Below are 24,184 nucleotides of genomic sequence, written 5' to 3'. Positions count from 1 at the left end.
AAAATCTTAAAGGAAAAAATAAACTAAAAGAATATCAAAACGACCATTTCTTTTTTGAAATGATTGCCTTGTGTGTGTGTACTGTAGTAGTAGACGAACGGCTGGTTAACACAACCTTGAACTTGGGCCTCTTGGCTCTCCTGACCCTCAAAAAATGTGTCTTTTCTCCTACTAACCAACCGAAAAAAAGAAAATTTCTTTTTCCTCCCAACAACTTATAACAACAACCAATTTTTTCTATGGGAAAAAAAGAGCCTGTAGTTGTTGTTGAGGCCGTCAACCTTTTCGATTTTTGCCGGGTAGAATTTAAAAATCAAAAGAATAAGAAACATTCTCCGATAGATTCTTCTAGAGACACCGGGATTGATGGTTAAGGTTCTTTAGCAACAACCCTCCTCTCAAGACCATATCCGGCCAGCCCCAACAACAGCAACAACAACAACAACATCCCCAAAAAAAGAGCTAGCTAGCTAGAGTCGAAATGTGGTGAAACAACATCTTTTTTTCTTTTTTCTTATTCTTTTACCTGTCGTGGAAGTTACATTGCACTATCAGCTGATTCTCCTTGTATATAAATTTCTTTTTAGGCTCTAGAAGAAGAAGAAGAAGATTCTTTCAAGGTTCTTTAGCCAAGTCCAAGGGGAGGAGCCTAGATGGCCAGGTGAGTTGGGTCTCTGGTCGGTTGCGGGGGGGTATAAAGCCGCTGGTTTGTTGGTAGGACAAGTTGTGTGTGCATCTTCCACCTTCTTCTTCTTCGTCTTCTTCTCTCTCCACTCCAGAAAATCGCCCTCAGGTGGCAGACGATAGAATAAAAAGTTTTCTTTATTTTTTCCCATCCACTCACGAAGTGCTCTGCCCAGCAAGTGCAAGGTCACAGCCGGAAGACACAGTCACAGAGAAAGAGAGAAGAAAACTTCCTTCAAAAGTTGTGAAACGACAGCGTCCAACCGCCAGTCGGTGCTCATCAGTCCAGCCGGAATCAAGTCGCCTTCCTCCACTTCTACCAGAGTCCATCGACATTTCTTTTTGTAATTTATTCTCAAACTCGACTTCGAAAAAGTTTTGAATTCCAACTTCCAAAAAGATTTAACCGCAGAGAAATCAACATGCGTTTCGCTGTAAGTACAACATTTTAATTTTTTAATTCGCTCAAATTCGAAATTTTGGTGGGAAAATTTAAAATCGTTAAAACTTAATTTTATTTCGGAGAAAAATGTTGAAATTAATTTGAGAGCGAAATCTTGGAATTATAAATCGGTGTAATCTGAATGAATATAAAAAAATTGTAATTGAATCGGAATGAAATTGGCGACTTTATGAATTAAGTTTCGGTCAAAGACTTTGCATTGAGCTCCAATCTAACTGTTTATGCAAAACTATTTAAATTTAGAACTCTATACGTGTGTGACCCTATTCACAAAACAAAAAAATGAACAGTTACGAAACGCCAAAGTTCATTGAAGATATCATTGAACCGGTTCCTCCTCCTCTTTGATTTAATTTCGGGTCCATCTGTCTGTCCTTTTCAACGCCCACCTTTTAAGGTGCGCCAGTGTGTGTGGACAAGACACACAAAAATGTTTCCAGGAAAAAAAAAAGAACCGAAAAGAATTGACCAGCAACAAAAGGTAGCACCTTATTTGGGCGGTTATTTGATGCGGTTTAGAGCCACAAAAAAGGAAGAAAAAAGACTAAAATTCCAATTGACTTGTTCACTTCATTCCCGGAAGCCAATCGACCAATCGGACATTTTTTTGAAAAATATCTGATTGAAAGATTTAGAATAGAAAATAAAAATGCGGAAGGATTTGACACGCACCAAGAGCTTCTAGAAGCGTCAAGGGAATTTTTAAAAAATATTTTTGTTAATGCGCAATAAATACAAGCCACCCACAAGAAAAACGGCAAATGGTGCGGAGTCACAGTCGATTGCTCATCCGACCATTTTGATGATTTTGCCCGGTAGCGTCAAGATGAGAGAGAGAGACTTAAGTGATGATATTAAATTTTTGAAAAGCCCCCAAGGCCGTCGTAGTTGCTTAACTCAAACAATTATCGATACAATTTCCGAGTTGACGGGCATGACGGCCTTTGCCGGGCCACTGACTATGTCGTCATTTATTAAATAAAAACGTCCCAGGGCCACAGTGTCCAAACATTTTCCCGAATCAAAATTCAAACAGAAATGACTGGCGGAAAAACCCCAAAATTGATCAAATTGTCAAAATTTGCATATTTGTTTTGGTTAATAAAAAGATTGCCGTGCTGTTGGCCACTGTCCTGGTGGTCCTGGACGCCGCCCCTTACAACAAACGTCAATATTACCCGTCCCAGTCTGGCTACTACCCCTCGTCCGCCTACTACGGAGGAGCGGCCGGTTACTCGGCTGATGACTACTACAGCCCTTACGGATCGGCTTCCGGCGGCTACTCCGGCAGCCCTTACTATTCCGGCTACAACAGGCGCCAACCCGTCAACAGTTACCGCCCGACCGGCTACCGCTACCCGGGGTCATTCGGTTACCAATCGGCCGCCTTCCCCGGAGTCTTTGGATTTCCCAGGTGGAATCCGTTCACCCGTTTCGGATCAGCTCAACCGGTAAAACAACCAAAAAATTTATTCATTTCCATTCAAATTGAGTGATTCGTGTCAGTGACGGGCGCAATGTAAAAAATGACGTTATGCGGTTAATGGGTGTGTGTGTGGGGGTAACCAAAAAAAAAAACCAAACGGGGCCAATGGCATTTTGGTTATTTGTCCGTCGTGGAATCATTTCAATAGCCCGGGGCTCTTTACATTCTGTCAGGGTTATTTGGATATGTCAAAAAACTGGAGCGCAAAAAAATAAGTAAAAAAGACAGGTGGCTGGGAATAATGGAATAATGGCCACCACCACTCGTTTCTTTATCCCAGTAGACATTTCAACACATTGCCCTGCGGCACATCTACTACTACCACGAAAGAGCTTATCTTCTTATATTATTATTCCACTCCATTTCAAAATGAAATAAAAAGAAACACCCCGGCGTGTGTTTTTTGGCAGCCATAATCGTATAAGATTGTACAATGTCCAGGGGAAGTAATTTCTTTTGTTTGTTCCTACCTTCTTTTGTTGGGGTGGTTGATCATCATTCCGGGCGGATGGGTAGAAGCCAAATCCTCAGGGCGTTATCGCCGTCGTGGCGCCCAACGCCGGTCAAGATTTGAAGGATCATGAACCTGTCGTCCTTGTCCTGGACCACGATGACGATCTGCAACAGCACCAGGAAGAGGAATTCGATCTGACCAAGTTGGTCGGCAACTTCGTGCCCGCCACTACCAACGACGAGCAGGTCAAGGAACCCGAGCAACAGCCCGAACTCCAGGAACCGGCCAGTCAAGACGGATTCTACGGAGCCGAGGCCCAGGCCCAGTTCGAATCTGCCCAGGAGACCGAGCAGGATTTCGTCCAGCCAGAGCTCAGCCCCTTGGTGGTCCCCGAAGGATTCGTCCACGATGAGAAGCCAAAGCCCATGGCCGCCGTCCAGGAAGTTGTCCAGGAAGCCGAAATCCAGCCCGTCGCTGTCGTCGCCGACCTGGCCGCCGAACCCGCCAAAATTGAGGAGCCCGTCAAAGTTGAAGAACCGGTCCAGGTTGTTGAAGTCGTCCAAGAGGACGTCCAGGAAGTCGTCGAGCCCGTCCAGGTTGCCGTAACTGCTTTCCAGGTTGGAGAAACCGCTGCTGAACCAGTTCCAGTTGCCGAACCAGTTCCGGTCGCTGAACCCGTTCCGGTCGAGTCCGACATCGTCCAGGTTCCAGTTGTTTCTCTCGGAGCCGATCAGCCCGAGGCTGTTGTAGAATTCGTGCCCGTCGATCCAGTTTCCGATGCCAAGGTCGAGGAATCCGCCGCGGCCGTCGAGCCCGTCGCTGAGCCCGAACCGGTCGCTGCTGTCGTCGCTGATGAACAAGTCGTCGAGATGGTTCCAGTCGTCGCTCCAGTTGTCCAGGAAGAACAGGTCCCAGTTGTCGAAGATGTCGTCCAGGTCGATCCCCTGCCCGTCGTTGCAGTTGAAGAGCAGAAACCCCAGGAAGATGTTGTCCCAGCCGTCGAGGCCGAAAAAGAAGCCGTCCAGGAAGCTGTTCCAGTCGTTGTTAAAGATGAGGCCAAGCCGTCCCAGTTGGTGGTTCCAGTCGTCGCTCCAGTCGTCGCTCCAGTCGTCCAGGAAGAACTTCCACTCGTTGCTGCTGAGGAGAAACCTGCCGAAGATGTTGTTCCAGTTGTCGAGACTGAAAAGGTAGCCGTCCAGGAAGTTGTTCCAGTCGTTGTTGAAGATGAGGCCCAGCAGCAAGTCGTCGAGTTGGTGGTTCCAGTCGTCGCTCCAGTTGTCCAGGAAGAACAGGTTCCAGTTGTCGAAGATGCTGTCCAGGTCGATCCTCTGCCCGTCGTTGCAGTTGAAGAGCAGAAACCCCAGGAAGATGTTGTTCCAGTCGTAGAAACTGAAAAAGAAGCCGTCCAGGAAGTTGTTCCAGTCGCTGTTGAAGATGAGGCCCAGCAGCAAGTCGTCGAGATGGTCCCAGTCGTCGCCGAGGTCGTCCATGAAGAACAACAGGTCCCCCATGTCGAACATGTCGTCCAGGTCGACCCACTTCCAGTTGAAGCCGAACAGAAACCCCTGGAAGATGTTGTTCCAGTTGCCGAGCCTGTCCCAGCCGTCGTTGCCGATGAGGAACAGAAACCCCAAGAAGCTGCCGTCGAAACTGTCCAGGAAGTCGCCCAGGAAGTTGTCGTCGTTGCCGATGAGGTCCAGAAACCCCAAGAAGTCGCCGCCGAGGTCCCAGTTGTTGCTGCTGACGAGGCCCAGAAGCCCCAAGAAGTCGCCGTTGAGGCCGTCCAGGAAATCGCCCAGGAAGTTGTTCCAGCCGTCGCTGCCGATGAAGAGCAACAGAAACCAGCCGGACAACAAGAGATCTGGATTGAAGTCTCCCCGCCCGTCCAGCTCCAACCGGAAAGCGACTTTGTCCAGGTGAACGCTGGCCCAGACACTCCCATCCAGCAGAAACCGGAAGTCTGGATCCAATCCGACGTCCCGGCTCCCAGCAAAGTCATCAACCAGCAAGAAACCGTTCTGGCCGTCCCAGACGCTGCTGCCACCGCCGCCGTCCAGGCAACTCTCCTGGACAACTCCAAGGAAACCGATTCCAAGGAGGACAACTCGACCGAAAAGCCCGAGCCGCCCGTCACCGACTCTGCCGAGGACAACTCGAGCGAGAAGGTCCGCGTCGAGCTGGTCCAGTCGGCTCAGCCCGTCCAGATGCCCCAGGCTGATTCTCAGATCAAAGTTCCAGTTGAGCAGCCGTTGATCTACCGCGAAGAGATTGTCGTCTCGTCTGGCAGCTTGGCCGTCGGTCACCAACAAGACGGACAGGTTTCCTTGAAGCCGGACGCCGTCATCGCCATCCCCGACCGCGTCACGGCCACTGAAGTCGAGGAACCCGCTCAAGTCGAGGCCGTCGAAACCGAGAAAGTCCAACAGCCCATCGCCGACGATTTGAAAATCGAACAGTCGGCCGTTGTTGCCGAACAGGAACAGGAAAAGGTTGCCGAACCCGCCGTCGTCGAGCAGGAGAAAGTTGCTGAACCCGCCGTTGCTGCTGAAGAAGAGAAAGTTGCCGAACCCGTCGTCGCCACCGAAGAGGATAAGGTTGCTGAACCCGCTGTCGTAGAGCAGGAGAAGGTTGCCGAACCCGTCGTCGTAGAACAGGAGAAGGTTGCTGAACCCGTCGTCGCCACAGAGGAGGAGAAAGTTGCTGAACCCGCCGTCGTCGAACAGGAGAAAGTTGCTGAACCCGTTGTTGCTGAGCAGGAGAAGGTTGCCGAACCCGTCGTTGCTGCTGAGGACGAGAAAGTTGCCGAACCCGTCGACGCCGCCGAACAGGAGAAGGTTGCTGAACCCGTCGTAGCAGCAGCCGATGAGACCAAGAAGGGCACCGACTGCAAAGTCGAGTACATCCTGGTCAGCGACGCCTCGCCGGAAGCGCTGGCCGCCGCCGCCGAAGAGAAGCGCCAACAACAATCAGAGTCCTCCGCCGTTGTTGTCACATCCGCCGATTCCGCCGACGAGCCGAAACCAGCCTCGGCCCGTTTCGAGTCGCGAGTCAACAGCCGCACAAAGTCCAAATTCGGTTTGAGATCCCTCGGTCGCCGGATCATCAAATTTTAAAATTTTAACACAAAATTTAAAAAAAAGCCACGCCCCCTTTTAATCAACCCCCACCCCCTCGATAAAACAAAAAGTGCCTTTGATCAAAGAAAAAAAAACAAATTTCATTTTTTGATCCGATCAAAAAATTCGAAAAAATATTTTGGAGACCACACCCACAATACGCCATCCAGCCACGCCCTTTTATAAAAATCTCCAAAATATTTTTTTGATCCAAGTGTCTCGATGATGATTTTCCATTGATGATTGATTTAATTTTAAAAAAAATTTTCAGCAATTCGTTCTCCCTCTTAAAGTTATTTTTTGAAAATCGAATTTAAACTTTTTGATCGGTTTTTTTTCATGTTTCACGCTCACGAACACAAAATCAGCGAAAAAATTTTCTTTTTTTTGGGACGGGATTTTTAAAGAAAAACTAAAAAAACAAAAAATCCCCAGTCGAAAGTTCGCGCGCCCACAGCGTGAAAAGAGACGAAAAAACAAAATTTGTCGGTGATTGGTTATTTAAAAAAAACAAACAAACAAGCGCATTCTCTCTCTCCCGCACACCATTTCTGGCGTTCTTAATTATTATTATTATTTAAAAGTTTCTAAAAATTACTTTTTTTTCTTCCTCCCAAAATGTTCCATTGCGTGTTTTTGAGAATTGCAACCCCGCCTCCCGTTTTTTTCTCCACCTTATCGCCCAACCCCCAACCCCTCATGTTAACATGTCGTTCGATTTTCACTAATCGTTAATTATTATAATACACACTGTGTTCCGGATTCATAAAAATTTCTAAACAATTTTAATTTTTAAAAAACAAAAAAGCTAACGGAGAGTTGAACGCAAAATGATTCGACGGATGATGATTGTATATGAAAAATGAACCAATAATAAGTATATCATTATAATTTATGTACACACGGCGAAATTCGGGCTATAGGGAGCGACAGACGCAAGAGGACTGTGAAAAATGAATGAAAATAATTATTTTGCTATATATATAATGTTCATTCATTGAATAGAAATGATATTCGAACGAGCTGCTTTTCTAGGAGACAAGAAGGAGATTGAAAACGAAATTATTTAAAAAAAAAAAAAAGAAAAAACACACACCCATGTTTTTTTTTTAAATCACCGTTTCCTTTCGGGCATTATTTCACTGGTGATTGGGCGGCCAGACCGTCCGACGACATGGCGGCTGATGGAATTTTTCCAGAAAAAAAAAAATTAAAAAGAAAATAAAAATAAAATCCATGAAAGAAGCGAAAACAGGCGGATATGAGAAAAAATCCAAAGTTGACATTTTCGTTGTTTGTGTTTTGTTTGTTTTGTTTTAGACACCCCACCCTTGGATCGTTCCTGGAACAGAAAGAAGTTGACGGTTACGGTTAGTCGAGTCTATAGCGTGTGTGTGTGATTTTTCTAAGCTTTTTTTAAATAAAAATTTAAAAAAAAAGAAGCGGCAATTTCAAAAAATTTCTAACGAAAAGGCGGGAAAAAATGTTTGAAAAACGAATTTTTTCCAATCAAGCCAAAATGAGGTGAGGTTTGGTATTTACGCGGACGGTGACGGACGTGGATGTGAATGTTTCCCGGCCTGCGACTGTACGGTATAAAGCTGCGGACGGCCATCACCCCTGCTGGGAATAGAGAAAGCCACAACCACCACACCCGGAAAAAGAGGACAAGAAATTGGTAGAATAAGCAAAAGGTCAGACAAAGCCAATAAAAGCACAACAACAACAACCTGGCCAGCTCCAGCTGCGTCCATTCGAGTAAGCAACCCACCACATTATTATCATCACCAATATGACTACAAGTAGAATTATGAGTATCGCCCTGGACGGGCAGTAGGTCACCTTGTTGGGTCGAAGAGGTCACGATGGGCGACGACGACGAAGGAGAAGACGAGTGGCCCGGCTGGCCGGGTGGCGGCCGAGGCGAATCGCACTCCTCGCACTTGCTCAGCGCCGGGTGGTTCTGGAAGGTGCAACGGCTGCAGTTCCAGCCGTCCGACTCGTCGTCCTCCTCCGTCACGGTGGCAACCAGAGGAGGCGGAGTCCCGTTGTGGAAAGTTGGAGTGCCGGCCGAGTGAGGAGTCGACGGAGTCGAAGGCGGATTCCGGATGTTGTTGTCGCTCTGTCGAGTGAACAGCTCTTGGCACATCCGCTGGCACTCCTGTTCCAAATTGCGGACTTCGCCTTTGAGATGTTCCAAATCAACAACCTGGAAATCATTTGGAATCAAAGAAAATCAGAAAGGATTCATTTTAAATCGATAAAATTCATTTTTTACGGCTTGTTGGCGCTGGATTGGATGCGGGAAATGAGGGAACCGGACAGCAGGTGGTAGCTGCTGCGGTTGCTGGATCGGTTCTCTTCGGGGTAGATTATTGGTGTCCAGGAGCTGTTTCTCTTTGGTCAATTCTTCTTGAAGGCGTTCGACTTTCTGGCTCAGCGAGGTCAGCCGTTGGCGATCCTCGGCCAGGGATCGACGCAAAGACTCCCGCCGTTCGCATTGCTCCCTGATGTGCTCCGCCTGGTCCGGTAGACTAACCGAAGACATCGAAGGCTGCTGTTGGCTCTGCAGACAGTTTATGCTGCCGGAATTCGGGGTCGGTCCCACACCGTAGTGCCATGGGGAGAGTATGTTTGACCGCTGGACGGCCGAAACTGTTCCTCCTGTTGTTTTGTCGAGTCAATCAAATGGGGCAAGAAAGTGGGGGGGTTGAAAATATAGAATACAATCAATTTGAATTTTGGTGATCAGAGAGGAAATGGATCAATACCTTGAGGACTGATTGTGATTTTCAGTTGAGAGTGCAACCCTCGGTGGTGGTCCGTCGAGGCCGACGAGTAGGTGACGTAAGGAACAGTGTCAGGTTGCAGGATAACGTTGACTGACGTGGACGATCTCGGCTGATCGCAAAAGACCTGGACTTGGGACGAGGCCCCTCGTCCGCCAGTGAGGTCTGGAGGCGGCAGAGACAAGTCGATATCGGGTCGGTAGAGTGGGGACGTGTAGATCGGTGGACTAGGACCGGTAGAGGCAGCTGCACCCACTGGGGGAGTGACTGGCAGTGGCGGAGGAACTTTGGTTGGTGTCAGGCAGTCAACGAGGGGTTTGTGTCCACCATCAAGTGGTGAATTCCCTGCCGACAGGCTTTTGGGGGGACCCTGAGGCATTTTCTTGACGAGGGGAAACCGTCCATACTTGGGGGCTTCTTTCTGCAGCAGGGCCTCTGCAGCTCGTCTGTTGTAACCAGCCTGCACGAAACCACATGGGTTAACTCGGGTGAAAAATATTACACTTCCCAATGTTACCTTTCTGATGCAGTCATTGACAACTGCGTCAGGTACTTCGGGGAAACCTTGTTTCACCTGGTAGAAAAGTTGTTTGAGAGCAAATTGTGTAAGCTCAGTGTGGTCCATCATTGGCCGAGATCCATTCAATCTGAACAAACAAATGATAATGAGCATGTTTCTACACATGGAAACAATTGTTTTAAAGGACAAAGTACCTGCGAGGATACTAATGTCTAGCATCGTTAACGTTCGAAGCGTAGGTGGGAATAAACAATAGTAGACGAACGTAAAACTTACAAGGGTTCATCGACTTATTGAACCATAACCAATTTCAACGCAATTAGTTAATTGGTGGCGAACAATTTAGCTTGGGGGATAAAACGTATAAAAGGCTTAAATTCCTCAAGAGAGACCGTTCAGAGTTGGGGAACGGGTCTTCTCAAATTCCCATAAAACTCACGTCAGTGTTTATTTCAGGATCGCCAATATCTCCTACCATTACGGCCATGTTTTGGTCAAACGACAACACTGTGTAATTTTAAGCAAAATAATTTATTAACATGTTACTCAATATGAATACATTTTTAATTGCCTTTAATAATTTAAAATTAAAAATTTGAAGTAAATTACACGATAAGAACGTTATTAATCATGTTATTTATTTTTACATCGGCAACATTGTTGGTTTCTAGGCAGCGTGTTTGCTTACTTTGCTTACGTCGTCGGCTGTTCGAAATCGTTATTGTCCGAATTTGGCCAGAAGATTCTGGAATTTTTAACACGTGAAACTACTTTTTAATTCGAATAAAATAATGGCTGATAAATCAGAAGCGTTTGATGGCATTTTGCTGTCCATTGCAACTCAACATGAAGGCGGTGTTCAGGATGTAAGTTTGCAATTTTGTCGATGCCTAGTTTGTTTTGATTAAATATTACATTTTATTTTTATGACACTTGCAGTTGTTGGACACATTCTTCAGCTTCCTGTGTCGGAAAACAGATTTTTACACTGGTGCAGGAATTCAAGCAGCTGAAAAGGTAACAACGACCAACATTTCACGTAGCACTAGGCCAAAATATATTTTTCGTGAGGAACAAATCATGAGAAAACTGACAGAATTCAAGAAAAACATGTCACACAAGTTTATGAGTAGAGGGAGAAAACATGGAGCGAATAAATATTAATAGAATGATTATATTGTGACATAGTGTGATTTGGTCTCTTGCGAAAAGCTTGTGTGTTTTTGTTTTCTTTGTACGATGAACTAACCTCTTTCCTTGTTGCTCCAGTTGCTGATGGAAAAGTTCAACAAATACAAGATCAAAGCCGACCAGGAAACAGCCAAGAAAAAGGCCGAGATCGAGGAGCGTGAAAGGAAGATCAAGGAACGCCGGGAAAAGGAGTTGAAACAACAACTGGAGGAGCAGCAAAAGAAAGAAGCTGCCGAACCGAAAATCAAAGAACTGACGGATGAAGAAGCTGCCGAGATGGTGGAGCAGCAAAAGAAGAAGCAAGAGGAATCGTCTAACGAAGTAGCCAAAGTAGCCTCCAAGGAAGTCGACAGCACCAGCAAAAAGGACGAAGAGGAAGATCCACAGGATGCTGGCAAGCTCAAACCCAATGCCGGCAATGGATGTGATTTGCCAAACTACCGATGGACTCAAACCCTCTCAGACATTGAGGTAAGTCCTAAACTTGGCTGCCATTCATGTAAACTATAACGAGAAGGGGAAAAATTATTTTAGAAACTCTGACCACTAAGGGTTATTAACACTTTACCTTCCATGTAGACAATCATTCCTACCAAGGCCAAGAGTGCCAAAGTGCAAAATGTCATAGACAATTGACAAGTGGTGGGTGTCGTTCTGTGAGTGCGGACGATAACGCCCGACTCTCCCAGTAAGGTGAATCTCGTCGGGGTGTCGCACCGGTCGTAACCGAAACTCCCCGTAACGGACATGGTCAGCTCGTTGCTGCTGGACGTTGACGAAGGCGGTGTGGGTGGCAGGCTCATGCTGTTGTGCACGCTACTCTCTTCCTCGGGCACCTGGATGACGGTGAGAACAGGCCGTGGGATGTGAAGCGTCCCCTGTAGTTTCAATGTCAGGAAAAAAATAAGTTACCAGGAATTTCTTTCTTTTTTTCGCCCTGAAATGAAGACGAAGGACAGGCGCCGTCGTTTCGTTGATCCCCCACAATGATAGATACAGCCAGAAGGTTCAAGGTTGTTGTTTTGTTGTATCGCAAACACAGAATTAACCGTATGAAGGGAAAAAACCAGAAATAAGCGCATAGGAAGAAGAGATTTTTTGTTTCTAAATCTATTGTAAAGCATTTTGTATTTATGTGGGCCCCTCGGGGCGAGTCTATGTACTACCTAGCTCTCTACAATCCTCCTAGCTGTGTGTGTAGGGTGTGCGTCTCCGTACCAGCCGACTGGTTTTATCTTTGACGCGCCAAACAGGATAGCAACTGGTCTGTGGAATTCCGGATCTCACGAAAAGAAAAAAGAAAAGAACTTTTTTTTTTTCTTTTGTGTTGCGCGGAAATTCCCCTCGCCTACACCCGGTACCTTTCTTTATTATACACCAGTCGGACAAAATTCCTCATTTTGTTTGATTGTTGGACGTCGTGATGACGGCCATCTGTCCCTTTCTCAGAGGACATTTGCAGAAGGTCAAAAGTGCGCAAAATAAAACTCTAAAAGGTTCCCAAAAGTAACTGAACTTTTTTTCTGTCTTGTTTGTGTGTTTCCCACATGTTTTTACTTTCGTTGGTTTCGTTCCCAACAACCTTCCCACTCCTGCCTTGGTTTTTGGAAAAATACTACTACACTATTCTCTTTCCCCTCCGAAAAGGGCAGAAGATAACGGGTCTGAATTCGGTGGTTAAACAACGTAGGCAGAGGGTTTTCCGTCTATACTTACTACACCAGCAGCAGCAGCTAAGAGGAACTGGTTTTCTTTATCGCGGACAGAGTCAAGGTCAAGGGTGAGGTCGTTTACCTCTTCCATTTCCCACCTTTGTATAATGGCATCACGGGACTACATGACATGTGTGTTGACAACGCAGGCAACAGAGAGTAAGCTTAGTCGTTGGGTATTTAGTAGCTATAACCAGAACGTTAACCCCGGCAATCTTCTCCGACCTTGACATTCCGTCAATTTCAACCATATCGCATTTCTCTTGGAAATCTAATTGAGAATCAACGTACCTGATTTGATTTGAAAAGGTGGGAATTGTTAAAAATTCAACTGAGACTGACCTGCTCCTGGTAGTGGTACTGGTGAACTTGGGGGATTTGCGGGAAGAATTTCCTTGTTTGACTCCAATTCCCGTTGAACGTCATTTTTCACTTGAATTTCCTGGTTGTGTTGGCCGTGTGTTATATCTGACTTTGGCGGAAAAAAGGCGACTGGAAAGGTGGACTCTCTCGGCATAACTGATCCACGACCTCTCCTTCCAAACGGACCAAACCCCCCTCTCTTCTTTGCTCTGCTCCTCCTCCTTCTTCTTCCACTCTTGCTTTTTACTTCTCTTATATTCCCCCTTCGCCACACCAGTCCCTCCCAACAGGTACAACACCCTATACAGTATAATCTTCTAAAACTGTCTGCAGCGCCTAAGGGGGGTCATTGAAAAGTTGATTAAGTTAAACCAAAAAAATGATTCAACCTTTTTTTGTTTTTTGATTTTGTTGTTGTTGTACAGGTGCGGATCCCGTTGCCCAAGGCCGGACTTCGTTCCCGCGACTTGACGGTCGACATCCAGAAGAATCATCTCAAGGCCGGCATCAAGAATCAACTGCCGGCCGTCGTCGACGATCGACTCTTGCACGACGTCAAGATTGAGGAATCAACGTGGCTGATTGAAGACAAGCTCACGTTGCTCATCACGCTGGAGAAGGTGAACAAGATGGAGTGGTGGAGCCGGCTGGTCTTGTCCGATCCGGAGATCAACACCAAAAAGATCAATCCCGAACCGTCGAAGCTGTCCGACCTGGACGGAGAGACGCGGGGGTTAGTCGAGAAGATGATGTACGACCAGCGTCAGAAGGAAATGGGGCTGCCGACATCCGAAGAACAAAAGAAACAAGATATGATGAAAAAGTGGGTCTTTTAATAATAATCATAATAATAATAATAGTTGTGTTATATTCTAAACCAAATTATTTTCATCACAGGTTCATGGAACAACACCCCGAAATGGATTTCAGCAAGTGCAAGTTTTCCTGAGCGATATCAAGAATTGTTTTACGAGTTCTTAAAAAAACAAATTTCCATTTCTACACAACAAAGAATTGCTAATTAACTTTCCTTCTTATTTCTTCCAAGAATACAATTCGAAACCAATTTTTTTTTTTTGTTTGTTCACCACGTGTGTATGTTTTTATTTGATGAGTGCCCGACAGGCGTTGTTGCATATAAATAACCAGAATACAATGCTGAGGGCTCCTTCGATCCCGGTTGGGTAGCTGAGCAAGAGATTCAAAGGCCAGAACCAGTCGGGGAGTCCAGTCAGAACTGGTTCGTAGCGTTGAGTGACAGCCAGGTAGACTAGGACGGCACCCTGTCAGATATGGTAAAAGGAAGAATTCAGGAGGGGTTGAGTAACCAAAGTTCAATGACATTTGAGTTGAAAGAAAAAAAAACATATCACATTACATTGACAACTTGGATGGCTTTGGTTAGTTTCCATCGGACAGACTCCCTGCCGTCCATCCTCGATTGTCCAAGGGATTGAATCTGTTCGTCTAGTTTGTTCATTTTCCGCTGGATTCGGGCGTAACGTGCGAATTCGTCCACGGCTGAGATGCCAGTCAGCTCTTTCCTGAGTCCTCTGAATTCTTCACGAATCTTCTTTTCCTCATCACTAACCTTGAATACAAAGTGTGTTCCCTATAAAAAAAGAAAGAAAATCTCGTGTAATCAACAGTCGAGTCAAGTGTCATCAGTCACACTACTTTTTGCACAACAACCACTTTTATCTTGATTAGAGCACACTTTGAGACCTCAATTTTAATTCAACATTCTGACGGTATTGTGAAGTGTCTAAACTTTCACACACCAAGATTAATTTATTCAGATATTTTTATCAGAATAGAAATATACATTAAACAATGATAGGGTTAAAGCTTTAAGGTTTAAGGACATATTTCCAATATTGAACTCGAATATTGATTTCTAGCAGCAAGTTTTCTAACTTCCAAACTATTTTACTCTAACTGAATATTGAATTAAGAATCGAGTATCACAGAGACGAGAAATTGTACTCACCCATTTCACAATACTTGGTAACAGTGATCCAATCAAAATAAATACAGCAATCATCCAAAAAGTAAACATCTTTGAAAAACAAACTCGAGACGCCGAAAAGAAAAACGTCAACTTGACGTCGTCTGCTACACATCGATTATTTTTGTTAATCGATTTTTCACCGGGAAAATTCAAAATTAAATGAAATTAAATGAGAATTATAGTTTCTATGGCGTGATTTGAACAGCAGTGTAATCATTTGCGATAGTGCAATACTATAACTCAGTTATTTAGCTTGGAAAAGATTCGACCCATAGGTTCTTCCGTGGTGGGAGTCACACTTACCAAACCATATATAAATACGATATTGCTTGCACAGTCACGAACCTGAATTGACTCGTACCTCTTCCTACTCTTAAACAAGCTATTATAGTCGAACTGTTGTTTCTCAAACCAACTATTTATCCTTTCGGAATATACGCACACAGAAGGAACTCAAATAACGATTATAAATCTTTTAACATTCCAACGAAGAATTTACCACGCAACCTCACGCAGTAAATCTGTTTTCCTCTATCGTTTATTTCCACTGTACTGCAAATGTATTAGTCACTATATTTATTTTTTTACTTACCTATGAAGCCGTGCAACTCGTAAAATTATTCCCACTACGTCGGGTCTTCCCTACAGGTAAAAACAGCTTCCGCCACCAGAAGCGATCCTGTGGCAATTGGTGGAACTATAAGCTTTTGTTTATACCTGTTTTGTTTTAATTTGATAAAATTTGTTTGTTACTTTCATTACATTTTTTCCCTCAAATTTTATTGCGCAATGTTCGGTAATCTTTTTCCCTTTCGTCTTCTTTACTTTTCAGGGTATCATTTTGAAATTCTAGCAGAGTGGCGCAATCTTCTTCCCTTTTTCGACACATTAGTGTTATAGCTCTTCTTCAACAAGAAGTATAGAACCTTCGTAATAATTCGTTTCGTACCATCCGCATGTATATCTCTTTTCCAACATCATCCCAGACTGTGAGAGAATCACATCTGGTCGATTTTTCTTATTTTATATTAAGTGCATTGCACCGGCGAGTGCACAACCGTGTTGCGACATATCTCGACGACGAACGGGCGACGTGAACGGTTTCTTTCACGAATTGATTGGAAACTCGCCAGCCAAATCTCGGAACGATTCAACTGTGACGGGAATGACAATGAGTTCGATTCTCTATTCTCTAGAAATAATCATTTATTTCTTATAACCTGTATAGTACTCCTTATTGATTTCAAATCTATTCGTCGAGTCGCCGAGTGGTTGAGCAACCAACAAAGTTCATTGACCCGTCACGGCGGCAGCTTTATCGTGCGATCGGCAGGTTCTTCACAATTCTATCGTGAGCATACGAATCTCATCTGAATAGACAGAGAATAAGAATAGAAATATCGGCCGATTGTCGTAAATTTTCCAAGGAAAATTTGGTGGGAGCTCCCAGAATTCTATACAGATGTGATGGCCCTGAGAGTGTAAAGCCGCGTTCGGGAGCCGCGTGAAAGCCTTCTCTATTATTCAAACAATCTGTCTGTTATTACCCAAATGTATATATACTGAAATATTCGAATAGCAAAGACTCTGATGCTGTTGCTGGGCCACTCACATCTCTCCACACGCGTTTGGATGACAATAACGTTAAGTGCAGCTTCCTGGGTTTTTTGGGGGGGGAAATCGGATGGCGCGGGAAATTTGAATGTGATTCGCGTAGGAGTCAGGTAGGCGTGTGTGGAGAGCGTTTCAAAAATTTAGCACTTCAATATTCATGGCAGAATGGATCCAACGGAAAAATGTGTTGTGGAGAGGTGAGCCTGTGCAAACACGGTGGCCTTGAGAGTTGAAGTTATTTCGACGAGATTTTTAAATTCATTTAAATCTGTTTTTTTAAGATAATTGTGTAAATTTAAAACAACTTTAATTTTGTCCAGAGGTTCCTCTTTTAACAACGTCACCTAGGCAACGAGCTCAGTAATATATGCTACCATCTCGTCAGATATAATTACGCCAGACATTTTTGTTTAATCCAGTTTTCCATTTCTGCTGAAATAGCTGAATAGTAGTGACTATATTAGTCTTTGTCTCTTCTTAATCAAACGGCATAATTAGTTTTCATTTTTCTCATGTGACGTTTCTCAGGTAATATATTAGAAGTTGACTCGTTTCTACGGAAGTAGCTCACTAATGAGCCGGATCAGTTTCGTCTTATATTCAGAAAGTCCAGTCCCTTCCGCAGGAAATAAGTTTCTTCACCGTTGCCAACGTATAATACAATTCTTATCGATCATAGTTTTCTCTCCTCCCAGTCCACACGGACCAGGTGTGTAGGGCCTGGCATTTTGAATAAATAGACTTTTGCTTACAACTGCGCAAAATCTCACCTGGGCATAAAGATGAGCGTCTGTATAAGTTGGGCCATATTTCCAAAACAAGGACTCACAAGTTGATTCCCACGCAAAGAAGAGGAGCTCTACGACAAACAACATATGCAGGTATAAATCTCCAACAGGTAAAACTTTATACTATCTATAAAATAATTCCAATAATTCCAATTTCTATTCAGGATGAACAACAGCAGCCTGGAAACTCTTCAACATGACATTGTCCTGGACCAATACGGCCAGGTGTACAACCCCATCGACATCCGAGACGACATTTTAATCACTTTGAAATTCGTTTGTTGCATCATCGGCATACCTTTGAACGTGTCCATCGCCGTCACCATCATCCGCCACCGCCGTTTGCACATGAAGCCCAGGAACATTTTCCTCCTGGGCATCATTTTCTCTTACCTGTCATTTTTCATCACGCCCATTATCGAATTGATTTACTGGGGATTGCTTCCGCTCGAGTCCCTGTGTCTGGCCTACGTTGCCGTCATTCCTCTGCCTCATTTCCTGCTGCTCTGGAACATGTTGCTGGCCCTGGCCGACCGATTCGTGGCCATCAAGTACCCGCTGCTCCACCGGGAGAAGATGACCGTCTGTTTGGCCTCTTGCGTCGTTTGTTTCAGTTCAATTTTACTGGCGTTTCTACTCAAATTCGTCTACATCTTCCGATTGGTTCCGCTCCGTTGCGTCATGTGGCTGGTCCGCGTTAAAATCCTACTGGCCATCCTGGCCGTCCTGTTCGTCTCCTGCACGGCGTTGAATTTCGTCGTCTACCGGAAGACCAAGGTTCTACTCCGCCAGTGCCGGACCCTCCATCCGCCCGAAGATCATTCGTTGAGCCGAAACAATTTCGAATCGATCGAATTGGCGCCAATCGAAAACGATTGGAGGTGCGTGAGGGCGTCGACCAGCAGCGTGACCAACAATGAAAATTCCTCGACTGTCATCAGGCCCATGTCCATTCACGTCGACAGGCGCAAATTGAGTCAAATCGAAATGGAGACGACGCTGACGTTGATTTTCGGCGTCACTTCGCTGGTCGTCATCGTCTGCCCTTACGTCATCTTCATTTGCCTATTTTCAATGTGTCGGCTCATCAGCCAATCCGAGTGCAGCAATTTCAACTGGTTGTCGCCCTACTTGATTGAAATGGGCTTAATTAACGCCGTCTATAGCCCATTGATATTTCTCATGCGCAACGGGGAATTGTTGAAGGCGTTATTGACGTGTCGAATGTGTGCCCGGAAGTGATTGATGTTACGTAATACGTCCGTGTTTGTATTTCTGTGAATTATTCGACTCTTTATTCATGTGTTATTATTTTATTAATGTTTTAATGGATTTGTATTATTTATAAGTAAATGATATTGTTTCAAAATATACGAAACTATATACCCGCCAGCGCACTTAAAATCGGAATAATATTACAAATTGATTTCGGGTGAAAGTCTAAAGAATATAAGTCAAACGTTGTTGTTGTCGGCTCCCACAGTTTCTACACGCAGTCTCAGCGCTTGTATATTATTCGAGTCGATAAGCTATTGCCTGGCGACATTTGTATATAAGGCTCGTTTAATTTCCGGCAGCGGACCCTTCCGCACGTGTACATCAATCAAGTTTTACAAAAATAGTTGAGTATACTTTGACAAGGAAAGTCTTCCTATAATTCAGATGATTGGACCGGGCGTCTCAGATTACCACAGCAGGCGTCGCTTAGCAACGCGCTCACTATTAAGAAGGAACTTCTCAGAATATTAGTTGAACCTAAATAAACCATTATTGTTTTGTCTATACTGTTTCCGGTGTACGAGGTCGGAACTCGCTTCAATTTCACGTTGTTTTCAACCCATTAATTTCACTCGGAGAAAAGAACGTGAATGATGGCCAAGTATATTTTTATCGATCGAATTTCTTGTGGTATTTTACAGCGACAAAAGATAAATGACGTCCCACTTTTAAAAAATAGATCCAAGATAAAATTTTGCAACAACAAACGAGGCGTGCATGCTGGTCCTGTCTGTCTGTCCCGTTATAATTGCACGATTGCCATGACAACGCAACTCTTAATAGTCGCAGCGTATACGAACTTTGTCAAAGGAAACCCGCCTTTGTGATTACATCTCTCCATTGATGTTGGCAGTTTTAATCCAAATGTCAAGCAACCAGCCCATCATGTGTGTCTGTTGCATATCGCGGACTTTGCACTTCCCCGCCTTTCTATTATTCACGGTGCTCCTATTATATCGACCGCGGCAGAATTTTAAACAAAAAGATATGTCGAGTATAATAATTTTTTATCATTTAATACGGTGGAAAACATCTGAAACATTGATGGCGGACATTGTGCCCAGTTAGCAGCGCCATTAATGTCCAATTAATGTCTCGTGTGTCAACCAGCATCAGCCGGGTGTATATCAAGATGATCAAATTATGTTGGGCTCTGCTGGATGTTATTGCGCAAGACATGAGAGTTGATGAGACGGGCCGACTAATGCATAAATTAGTTGGGCGTCGCAATCAGCGTAATATTCAGGATATTTCAAAAGAAGTCGAAATTTTCGACCATCACTTCCATCTCCCTAATAGCCGAAGGTAAGATTGATTCATTGGTCTATAATAATTCCTTGGAAATAATAATTCGCTATTACTTTACTGCTCATTCAAAAATGAACAATTAGCGCCGGAAATATCAGAAGGATAACATATGGTCCTCCATCAAAACGATGGAGCGTACATATATAATCCGGTTGTTCTGAATCCCCCCCTGTAACTTGGAACTTATCTTCTGTCTCATCGGTGTGTTTCAACGTTATACCGCGGCCATTTTCGATTATTCGCCAGCACTGTCGTCATCGCTGCAAACATTTTCCTGCTTGGGATTAAACCCTGTCCTTTTTTTGTTATGTTTATCGCCCACGCAATCATCGAGCATCGATTTCATTTGTTGCAATATACTCGTCGTCTTTGTTGGCACACTCCACGGTCTTCTTTTGTTGGCCTTCAACTAACCGTTTCGACACAGAAAAGAAAATCGATTTGGCGTGCGGAATCATCTTTTGCAATTCGGCATTATCGGGTATCTTATTTTTTGTTTAATTTTGTGAAATATCGGGGGTATAGCTCAGTGGAAGAGCATCCGACTGCAGATCGGTCGGTCTCCGGTTCAAACCCGGGTGCCCCCTGCTATAAACAAATATGTAAAGCTTATATTTTTATAACTGTTTAACAGTTGTCGGGTTTTCGGGATACCGGTCAAATATTGACATGTGTAGGTAAACTAGGTAAGAAATGTCGCATAAGATTAGTTCCAGATTCTGTCCAACGTCGAACCCATTCTCCTTTTCTCCTGAAATGTCGAATGAAACCGAATGAAACATATGTGTCGCGCTTTAGATCTAGACAGAACAGACGCCTTTGATTTAGTTCTCAGAATTGAGAACTGCTGAGATTTGGTATTGTCCTATTGACACTTTTCAGTCCTCGGTATACTCCGAATTAAGTCGGAGTCACGCGACTGTTTTTTAAAAACGACATTCTAGTTTCGATTCGAAATAGGCGAAAAAACATGTCCAACTTTCCCCTAATATCTGCCCTCCTTCGTTGGTTAACAAGCGAGTTTTGGGAAATCTCTTTCTACTATACTCAATGCCAAATATGATGCTGAGGCTTTCGCTGTGGCACGTAACCTTCGTTTCTCACGCCCATCACGCGTAAGCATTTGTCGCTTCTTCTTTAAATGCGATTCTGCCTAGACTGTGCTGGTTCATTTCTGCGTTATAATTAACATTTAAACTGAAACTGGCATGGCCTATTATTAAAGAAAAAAGAGCTAGTGTTTAGCATGAACACTGATGAGCTCCATTTCTTTGTCAGACTTCTCTAGTTATTTTCAAAGTGGCCTTAGAATTACCCCATTCCAGATTGGCGAAATCTTAAAGGAATCATATATTCGCACATGTTTTTAACACCGGACCGCACAGGACTATAAATTACTACGTCATAGTGTAAATGACGTGGAAGACCCTGAAAGGTAAAGCTTTGGAATTATAACAAGTTCCTAGAAGAAGGTGAGCACTGTCTTCCTATTTCAAATATCAAAAGTTTATGAGTGGAAACACTCCAGTGGATTTGGCTGCCAATTTCTCCTTTCGCTCATCTTATTCACATGATATGACGCCTCCAGCTGAAGACGAAGAGAAGGTTTTCCACAACGAAGGTCTTATTCTTTTCCATTCGTTTTCACGCGCTTGCAAAATATAAAAGATGGGCAGTTTCAGAATATTCTTCACACAATTCTCTCAACTGTCTTCAGCAGAGCAGCTCAGAACAACACAAAAACAACAAAAATGAAATTCGTAAGTTTCTTTTCTTTATTTAATATTATTTAATTCAAATAATAATTAAATTTGATAATATCAGATCGTCGCTCTCGCTTTCTTGGCCGTGGCCCTCGCCGCACCTCAAGGAGATAAAAAGCCCATCGAAATTGTGTCATCCAACAGCGAAATGAACGCCGACGGCAGCTACTCATTCGAGTAAGTTGATATTATTAAGATCCTAATGTCAATTAATAATTTTAAAAATGTGTCAAAATCAGTTTCGAGTCTGCCGATGGCACCAAAGTGTCTGAGAGTGGCAACCAGAAACAAGTTGGACCCAAACCGGAGGATATCGGGACCGTGTCCAAGGGCTCCTACTCGTTCACGACTCCCGACGGCGTCGTCCTCACCGTCAATTGGGTGGCCGATGAAAACGGATTCCAGGCCACCGGCGACCACCTCCCCACTCCTCCACCCATGCCCGAGCACGTCGTCAAGATGCTGGCCGACCTTAAAGCTGCCGGAGTTCTGTAAAACATTCGATATTACTTCCCCTGTCAACTACCGGATGTACATAACGAGCCAACAGTATTTTCGTTTTATCTTTCGCAATCCAAAATTCGACGACAAAATATAAAAATGTTTACCCAAATCGCGATTTGTTGCGTTAGACTATTTGTCGATTGATTGGCCGGAATGTGCAAGGAGGGGAATCAGGAGGTGTACTCAAATTAGTCGGTCAAAAGTTTATAAGCAGGAAAACACTTCCTAGTTGGACCCCTTTAGGATTATTAGAAATAAAAATGATTAAAGCCTTTTTCAAATGAATATACGGTTCCCACCAATTTTCAAAAAGATACGACGCACCAAACAAAAGTTGATGCAAAAATCGGTGTTAAACTTTTACCTGGCATCGCAGGACGTTTTGCTTGATGGCTAGTGTAGTAGTGTTTCAAAGTGTTCTGTCCTTACGGTGCAATGTAGTTGTGAAGAAAAGCCTTAGATTTAAGTTCTTTTGAGTTTTTAAGCTGCAGAAATACTCAAGTTATTCAATCAAACAAATCCTTTTGTTTGCAGGTGTCTAATAAGTTATGAGAAGTGCTAGAATGGTCTCCTCAATGGAAAGAGTCTGCTGCTATCAAGACTGGGGCTGAAAATGAAATCTACAGAGACTTAACTTGCTATTGTTTACTACAGCTGAAATGGTATTAGATTTAACATTGATGATGTTCTGTACTAGATATATCAAGTGAACTTAATTTGGAATTTGTTTAACCAGAGTCCATTTCATATGAACGTTTTCAGCCAAGTGTTCTGACTGACGTCTTCAATTGCTGGCACATGCAACACCCAAAATAATCAAGTAAATGTTTTCAATGTTAAACAAAAAACTAGTATAAGAAAAATCGTGTGATGAGACCATACTAGAAGCTAGGCAATCAAACCCTCCCCTGTAATTAATTTTCCTGATCGTGTCACCCTCAGATATAGTCATGTGAGAAACAATAACACACCACAAGCCAAATTAATCCACACACATCCTGGCAACTTATCCCTTATAGGTGGGGCAAGTTGGCTGAGATTTTATTTTGTACATTTCTGTTTGTAAGAAACAGAATCTCAAATTCACGAAACATTGCGATCGCTGCGTAGAGTCTCAATAGGACAATTTTTTAGTTGTAATTGGTCGGATCCAAAGGGGAAAGAACTTTTTTTTTAATTCCCGAAAAAATGACCGATAGCATAGGAAGGGGAGGTATCGGTATTTTGCAATCCTTGAGTGTGTATGGCAGGTTAAGATGGGCTTGAATCAGCTGAAAACAAGTGAAAAGAAAGAGATTTCACTTCAAAACTTCACCATTTTGTGTTGATTATCTCTGCGTGGGTTTCTCAGTTGTTCAAATCGAAGGATATGGACATTCTGCACGAAAGTAACGTTTCTCAATAGACAACAGACTTTGCCAGCTGCCGATAGCCTTGTTTAGCTCATATACAACCCGGATTTCGCATTTCTTGTCGTCCCGCCAAGAACCTCCTATTCGTACCCAAACAGCGACCGAGAATTCCGTAAAGAAAAAGTCTCAGCGAAAGTGGACAACTTCCCTTTCAGTAGATGTAACCCAAGTTGTCTGTACTCTGTCGTGTATAAACAAAACGAGCTAAATCATTCCGCGGCGTCTTGTCAGAACTTACAGACGGCGAATCGAACATAAACTTCGCGTCGCGCAAATTCAATCAGACTTTTGATGGCCAAACTTTTGTCTGGAGCTGAAAGGGAAAACACCCGTAAATGTAACAGACGAGCAGCCAAACACTAAATTATTACATAAGATTCCCCCAAGCTTGACAAAATGGAAAATTCTCGTGAGCCCAAAACTTTGACGCAACAGCAAACTCTTATATAGGGTACAAGGAAAAACCAGCGGGGCACATTGGTGGGGGGAGCCAACAAGGGCGCCATTTGCGATGAAGTCGATCCGTCCCAATTCCGACTAACATGTTGCGAAGTCATCACATGATATCACTAATCAAATAACTGACACCGTAACACAGTTACTTTTTTGTTTAAATTTAAAAGTTTCTAGACGAACGAGGCGCATAGAAAGTTATCCGCGTTCAAACAGCCGCCAACAGCCCAAGTTGCTGCCAGATCGATACGCAACTTTTTCGGCATTGACGGACG

General features: G+C 43.9%; 7 protein-coding genes across 18 annotated transcripts; 4 read left to right on the top strand and 3 right to left on the bottom strand.

Moving 5' to 3' along the window:
* The first annotated feature begins 664 nt into the window (after positions 1-664).
* On the top strand, positions 665-6,975 carry LOC124208444 (probable serine/threonine-protein kinase kinX). Of its 5 annotated transcripts, none has more exons than XM_046606167.1 (4): positions 708-1,118; positions 2,257-2,598; positions 3,150-4,079; positions 4,254-6,975. In XM_046606167.1, exons 1-4 carry the CDS (start codon positions 1,107-1,109, stop codon positions 6,198-6,200), a joined length of 3,231 nt encoding a protein of 1,076 aa, XP_046462123.1. In that variant the 5' UTR covers positions 708-1,106; the 3' UTR covers positions 6,201-6,975. The 5 variants fall into 5 exon arrangements, with proteins under 5 accessions (XP_046462119.1, XP_046462123.1, XP_046462124.1 ...); XM_046606168.1 differs by having other exon boundaries at positions 3,150-5,714; positions 5,922-6,201; XM_046606166.1 differs by having other exon boundaries at positions 3,150-5,714; positions 5,850-6,201.
* A 62-nt stretch (positions 6,976-7,037) lies between these two features.
* On the bottom strand, positions 7,038-10,018 carry LOC124208445 (TGF-beta-activated kinase 1 and MAP3K7-binding protein 2-like). Of its 8 annotated transcripts, XR_006880437.1 has the most exons (8): positions 9,707-10,010; positions 9,510-9,639; positions 8,975-9,452; positions 8,482-8,867; positions 8,046-8,412; positions 7,934-7,947; positions 7,746-7,823; positions 7,518-7,545 (listed from the first exon to the last, which is right to left on the bottom strand). XR_006880437.1 is itself a non-coding variant. In XM_046606169.1 (7 exons), exons 2-7 carry the CDS (start codon positions 9,618-9,620, stop codon positions 7,338-7,340), a joined length of 1,752 nt encoding a protein of 583 aa, XP_046462125.1. In that variant the 5' UTR covers positions 9,621-9,639; positions 9,707-10,010; the 3' UTR covers positions 7,038-7,337. The 8 variants fall into 8 exon arrangements, 7 of the variants coding, with proteins under 7 accessions (XP_046462125.1, XP_046462130.1, XP_046462128.1 ...); XM_046606169.1 differs by having other exon boundaries at positions 7,038-7,545; positions 7,746-7,947; XM_046606172.1 differs by lacking the exon at positions 7,934-7,947 and having other exon boundaries at positions 7,746-7,826.
* Positions 10,019-10,167: 149 nt separating this feature from the next.
* Positions 10,168-13,844, top strand: LOC124208449 (nuclear migration protein nudC-like). Its single transcript, XM_046606178.1, has 5 exons — positions 10,168-10,378; positions 10,452-10,529; positions 10,782-11,174; positions 13,204-13,601; positions 13,676-13,844. The coding sequence occupies exons 1-5, from the start codon at positions 10,304-10,306 to the stop codon at positions 13,725-13,727; spliced, it is 996 nt and encodes a 331-aa protein (XP_046462134.1). The 5' UTR covers positions 10,168-10,303; the 3' UTR covers positions 13,728-13,844.
* LOC124208453 lies at positions 10,546-12,995 on the bottom strand. The gene is made up of 3 exons (XM_046606185.1): positions 12,758-12,995; positions 11,272-11,581; positions 10,546-11,207 (listed from the first exon to the last, which is right to left on the bottom strand). Exons 1-3 carry the CDS (start codon positions 12,839-12,841, stop codon positions 11,182-11,184), a joined length of 420 nt encoding a protein of 139 aa, XP_046462141.1. The 5' UTR covers positions 12,842-12,995; the 3' UTR covers positions 10,546-11,181.
* On the bottom strand, positions 13,629-14,914 carry LOC124208452 (guided entry of tail-anchored proteins factor 1-like). The gene is made up of 3 exons (XM_046606184.1): positions 14,769-14,914; positions 14,157-14,390; positions 13,629-14,061 (listed from the first exon to the last, which is right to left on the bottom strand). The coding sequence occupies exons 1-3, from the start codon at positions 14,835-14,837 to the stop codon at positions 13,882-13,884; spliced, it is 483 nt and encodes a 160-aa protein (XP_046462140.1). The 5' UTR covers positions 14,838-14,914; the 3' UTR covers positions 13,629-13,881.
* Positions 14,915-16,931: 2,017 nt separating this feature from the next.
* LOC124208447 lies at positions 16,932-18,584 on the top strand. Its single transcript, XM_046606176.1, has 2 exons — positions 16,932-17,284; positions 17,356-18,584. The coding sequence occupies exon 2, from the start codon at positions 17,357-17,359 to the stop codon at positions 18,431-18,433; it is 1,077 nt and encodes a 358-aa protein (XP_046462132.1). The 5' UTR covers positions 16,932-17,284; position 17,356; the 3' UTR covers positions 18,434-18,584.
* A 2,849-nt stretch (positions 18,585-21,433) lies between these two features.
* LOC124208454 (larval cuticle protein LCP-22-like) lies at positions 21,434-22,153 on the top strand. The gene is made up of 3 exons (XM_046606186.1): positions 21,434-21,537; positions 21,602-21,717; positions 21,780-22,153. Exons 1-3 carry the CDS (start codon positions 21,529-21,531, stop codon positions 22,033-22,035), a joined length of 381 nt encoding a protein of 126 aa, XP_046462142.1. The 5' UTR covers positions 21,434-21,528; the 3' UTR covers positions 22,036-22,153.
* Positions 22,154-24,184: the final 2,031 nt, after the last annotated feature.

This window comes from Daphnia pulex, chromosome 12 (genome assembly GCF_021134715.1).
Source record: "Daphnia pulex isolate KAP4 chromosome 12, ASM2113471v1".
NCBI lineage: Eukaryota > Metazoa > Arthropoda > Branchiopoda > Diplostraca > Daphniidae > Daphnia > Daphnia pulex.
The sequence above is the reverse complement of the archived record's forward strand: the minus strand, read 5'-3'. Positions and strand labels throughout refer to the sequence as shown.